At 42.1% G+C, this 4,716-nt stretch overlaps 1 protein-coding gene across 1 annotated transcript; it reads left to right on the top strand.

Annotated features, from left to right (window-relative positions):
• The first annotated feature begins 487 nt into the window (after positions 1 to 487).
• On the top strand, positions 488 to 1,429 carry LOC129628147 (olfactory receptor 56A4-like). Its single transcript, XM_055547575.1, has one exon. It carries the CDS (start codon positions 488 to 490, stop codon positions 1,427 to 1,429), a length of 942 nt encoding a protein of 313 aa, XP_055403550.1.
• Positions 1,430 to 4,716: the final 3,287 nt, after the last annotated feature.

Here is a 4,716-nt window from a genome sequence, read left to right as displayed (position 1 = left end):
CCCACCAGGCTCCTCTGTTCATGGAGTTCTCCAGGCAAGAATGCTGGAGTGGGTTGCCATTCTTTTTTCTTCAGGGAATGACCCCAAGTCTCCTGAATTACAGGCAGATTCTTTACCATCTGAGCCACCAGGGAATGTGGCTCATGTTCTAGCTTTCCAATTTTAATCAAAGTGCTCAGCCTCCCTTTCCTTGTTCCCTTCATTGTCTATGAAAATAACAATATTAGTTACTTTTACGTGTTTTTAAAAGAGGAAGTGATATAATGAATATAAAGTATTTGGCATGATACCACATGCATGGCAAGTTTTTAGTTAAATGTCAGCAGTGATTAACAGTGATGATGACTTGAAATCATCAATGAGGCAGTTTCAGAGCTCTAGTGAAAACCCAAGTTTTACTACAATTATAACATACACTTCCCATGGTGCTACAATCTGTTCTACATTTTAAGGACTCTGGATTTCCAGTGTGATCAGGATATGCTGCATGGCATCACACAGCAACTACTCCACTCCCCCAGTCTCCGAATTCATCCTCATCTGCTTCCCTAACTACCAGAGCTGGCAGCACTGGCTGTCCCTGCCCCTCAGTCTCCTTTTGCTCCTGGCTATGGGGGCCAACGCCATCCTCCTCATCACCATCTGGCTGGAGGCCTCTCTGCATGAGCCCATGTACTACCTGCTCAGCCTCCTCTCCCTGCTGGACATGGTGCTCTGTCTCACCGTCATCCCCAAGGTTCTAGCCATCTTCTGGTTTGACCTCAGGTCTATTGGGTTTTTTCCCTGCTTCCTTCAGATGTTCATCATGAACAGTTTCTTGACCATGGAGTCCTGCACATTCATGGTCATGGCCTATGACCGCTATGTGGCCATCTGCAAGCCTCTGCACTACCCGTCTATCATCACTAACCAATTTGTGGCCAGAGCCACCATCTTTGTAGTGGCCCGGAATGCCCTTGCTTCACTCCCAGTTCCAATTCTTTCTGCCAGACTCAAATACTGTGCAGAGAACATCATCAAGAACTGCATCTGCACTAACTTGTCTGTGTCCAAACTCTCCTGTGATGACATCACCTTCAATCGGCTCTACCAGTTTGTGGCAGGCTGGACCCTACTGGGCTCTGACCTCATCCTTATCCTTCTCTCCTACTCTTTTATCCTGAAAGCTGTGCTAAGGATCAAGGTTGAGGGAGCTGCTGCCAAGGCCCTGAGCACCTGTGGCTCCCACTTCATCCTCATCCTCTTCTTCAGCACAGTCCTGCTGGTCCTGGTCATCACTAACCTGGCCAGGAAGAGGATTCCCCCAGACGTCCCCATCCTGCTCAACATTCTGCACCACCTCATCCCTCCAGCTCTGAACCCCATAGTTTATGGTGTGAGAACCAAGGAGATCAAGCAGGGAATCCAGAAAATGATCAGGAGGTTATAAGAGGTAAAATGAGAAAGGCCTAAATTGGGAACAGAAATTGCTAACAGGCAATAATTTCATTGGAATGACTGATGTTGAAGTTGAAACTCCAATACTTTGGCCACCTGATGCAAAGAGCTGACTCATTTGAAAAGACCCTGATGCTGGGAAAGATTGAAGGCAGGAGGAGAAAGGGATGACAGAGGATGATATGGTTGGATGGCATCACCGACTCAATGGACATGAGTTTCAGCAAGCTCCAGGAAGTGATGATGGAAAGGGAAGCCTGGCATGGGGTTGCCAAGAGTTGGACACGACTGAGTGTCTGAACTGAGGTCTCAGTTAAGCAGCCTTGGTTATGTTGTTAAATTTCTATCAGATCATTTTGCAATTTTAAATCTAAAAGAGTTAATCAGTTCATCAAGAAAGCTAAAAAAATAAATGGAAACTTTGATGCCAGAAGACTTTTCATAAGTTATGTACAATTTATACTAAAAAAAAATGCATTGAGGCAACATAAAGGGTTCTGTGCAACTTTCTGAAAGAAAATAACTGTAAAGATAACCTCATATCCTAAGCAAGTAATATCTTAAATAATATTGTCTTACATCTGGCCTCTGACTTTCCTTGAGTTCTCTCTAGTTATCTACATACCACAATAACTGTAGAAGTAAATTTTGGACCCAGTGAGATCCCAGTAACATCAGGTATCTCCAGCAGGTAAGCAGAGATCTTACATAACATAGTTTGCTTCTGGCACAGAAATTAAAATGACGGCCACCAGAATAAATCAGGATATACCTACGATAGTGAACAGAGCTAAGTGATGATCAAAAGAACTGGAAAGATGTTGTCAAAATTCTGTCCACCACAACCTGAAAAATGTTTCACAAGGCTTTAATCTCCCTGACACCTCACTTCAGCAGTGTCCCAACCATGAGTCTATCACACTTCCACAGTTAGAGGGCACTCCTAGGCAGAGTCCCAGGAGTTTGCAGTAGAACTGCGTGGATGTTTGTTTTAGTTGGAGTAAAAATGCTTTACAATGTTGTTAGTTTCTGATGTAGAACAAAATGAATCAGCCATATGTATACATCTATTCCCTCCCTTTTAAGCCTCCATCCCAGCCCTCATCCAGCCCTTCTAGGTCATCAGAGAGCAGGGAGCTGAGCTCTCTGTACTATACAACAGTTTCCCACTAGCTATATATCATAAGAGTACCCTTGTGTGGGTGTTAAAGTGCAGGAGCAGCAGGGACAGGGCACTGAGAGCTTCCGCTACAGCCACTCCTGTACTGCAGATGGTCTCATTCTCTGTGTTCATTAGTGCTGACCTGTCATTAATTCTTCAAGACAGTGGCCTCTCACAATTTTTCTAAGGAAGGATTCAAGACAAGGAGATATATTACTGCCACTGCAGCTGGTCCCTTCATTCTTCACCTCCTCCTTTACCATTCATTCTAGATTCTGCTCACACTCAATCAGTGTTTAAAAGTCACTACCTCTAGCTGCCCCATTGTTCCTCATCTCCTCTTCCCTGATACAAGCTCCTTGGTGGTCATTAATATGAACCATTAGATTCACCTGTTTTTTGCCAAATTCCATGGGAGTATTCACATGCTTCTTCCCCAAAACCTCTTTGCCTCTGATTGTCAAGTCTTGCTAATTCTCTCTGTACATCAAGTTGATGACCACATGCACTGCTTAAAGCTCTGCCTCCATCTTTATAGTTCACTCATGACTTAAGGCTGTAATGTGACAACATTTTAGCTTGCACGACATAGTAATATCAGTCATTCATTACTAAGCCTGAGCTCTAACCTCTCGCTTTTATTTGGTCATAGGGAACCTCCTTGAGGCCATTGACGAAAAAAAAAAAAAAAAAAAAGACAGTCATTTAAATGAGGTATGCAAAATGAGGTCTGGGACAACCGACTGTATAATTTATGCCCCTCTGGTTGTTCTAACCAGTGATCCCCAACCAGTTTTGTAGAAAATAATTTTTTCCACAGACTGAGGGTGAAGATGGTTTCAGGAAGATTCAAGTGCATTAAATTTATTGCACATTTTATTTATATTATTATTACATCAGCTCCACCTCATATCATCAGGTGTTAGATCCCAAAATTTGGAGACCCTGGACCTAGGCAATTCCCAAAATATAATCCTGTTGGAATGGGCTACTGCTATGCCTATACAACTTTGTTACTTCTTGCTTCATTCAATCCAAGCTGTGTTTTGAATGGTAGCTAGTTTTCTGCTGCATTCTTTGCTGCAGACTCTATGGGTTTCCTCTGGGATTCTAATATTGTGTCAGAGACTCTACCCAACTTTTTTTTACTTACGGTTAACACCAGGAACACTATTGTATCCCCCAAATCATATGTTCTGAGAAGCAGGGCTGCTTGAACCTCAGCTTAAACTTACTGAAGAGTTCTTTCCTGTTCTTCATCCCAATCAAAACAATGAACCTTCAGTCTCCTCTAGTAAATAGATCGCAAATCAAATCAGAATCCCTAAGGGTGTTATGAGCTGTCTCCAAAATCCAGAGAGGTTGCTTTCTTAATGGTAGACGGTCAAGGTAAAATAGTTTGTCCTTTGACACAGGAGTGATGTCTGAGTACATTCCTAACCATTGGAAATGTAAAAACCTCCTTAATGTGGTAAAAATGTCCCTAATGTGGCAAGCTCCTGAATCTTCTTTCACCATTGTCTTGTGCATATGCTATATATCAGAGAATTCAGGGAACTTGACACTTTCTGCTTAGCCACTCAGGTTAATATGATTGATCCACGTACTGGATCAGTGTGATATGACGTACTGGATCAGTGTGATATGAAATGTCAAAATGGTCACGGTTCTTTCAGGCTACACTGTGACAGTAAACAAAAAAGTCACTGTAGCCTTGTAAAAATTCTTATATGCACACTGTTGCCACCCCAGTTGAACAAAAGCTGCTTTGGATATATTTCAGTGATAGAAATTAACTAAAAGAAAACATCAGCAAGAACAATATCTGCATAGCAAATGCTAGAGATATTTTATTTAAAATTCCTTTTTGGGATTTCCCTGAAAGTCCAGGGTTCAACCCCTAGTCAAGGACCTAGACCCCATATGCCGCAACTGAAAATTTACACTTCACAACGAAAACACCTTGCAGGCTACAATGAAGATGGAAGGTCCCACATTCCACAATTAACACCTAGCACAGACAAATAAATAAGTAAATAAATAAAAAATTTTAAAATTCCTCTTTATTAAAGATGTCACATCTGGTACAACAGTTGTTTGTTTACTTTGGGCCATCT

This window comes from Bubalus kerabau, chromosome 15 (assembly GCF_029407905.1).
Source record: "Bubalus kerabau isolate K-KA32 ecotype Philippines breed swamp buffalo chromosome 15, PCC_UOA_SB_1v2, whole genome shotgun sequence".
Classification (NCBI taxonomy): Eukaryota; Metazoa; Chordata; class Mammalia; order Artiodactyla; family Bovidae; genus Bubalus; species Bubalus kerabau.
The sequence above is the reverse complement of the archived record's forward strand: the minus strand, read 5'-3'. Positions and strand labels throughout refer to the sequence as shown.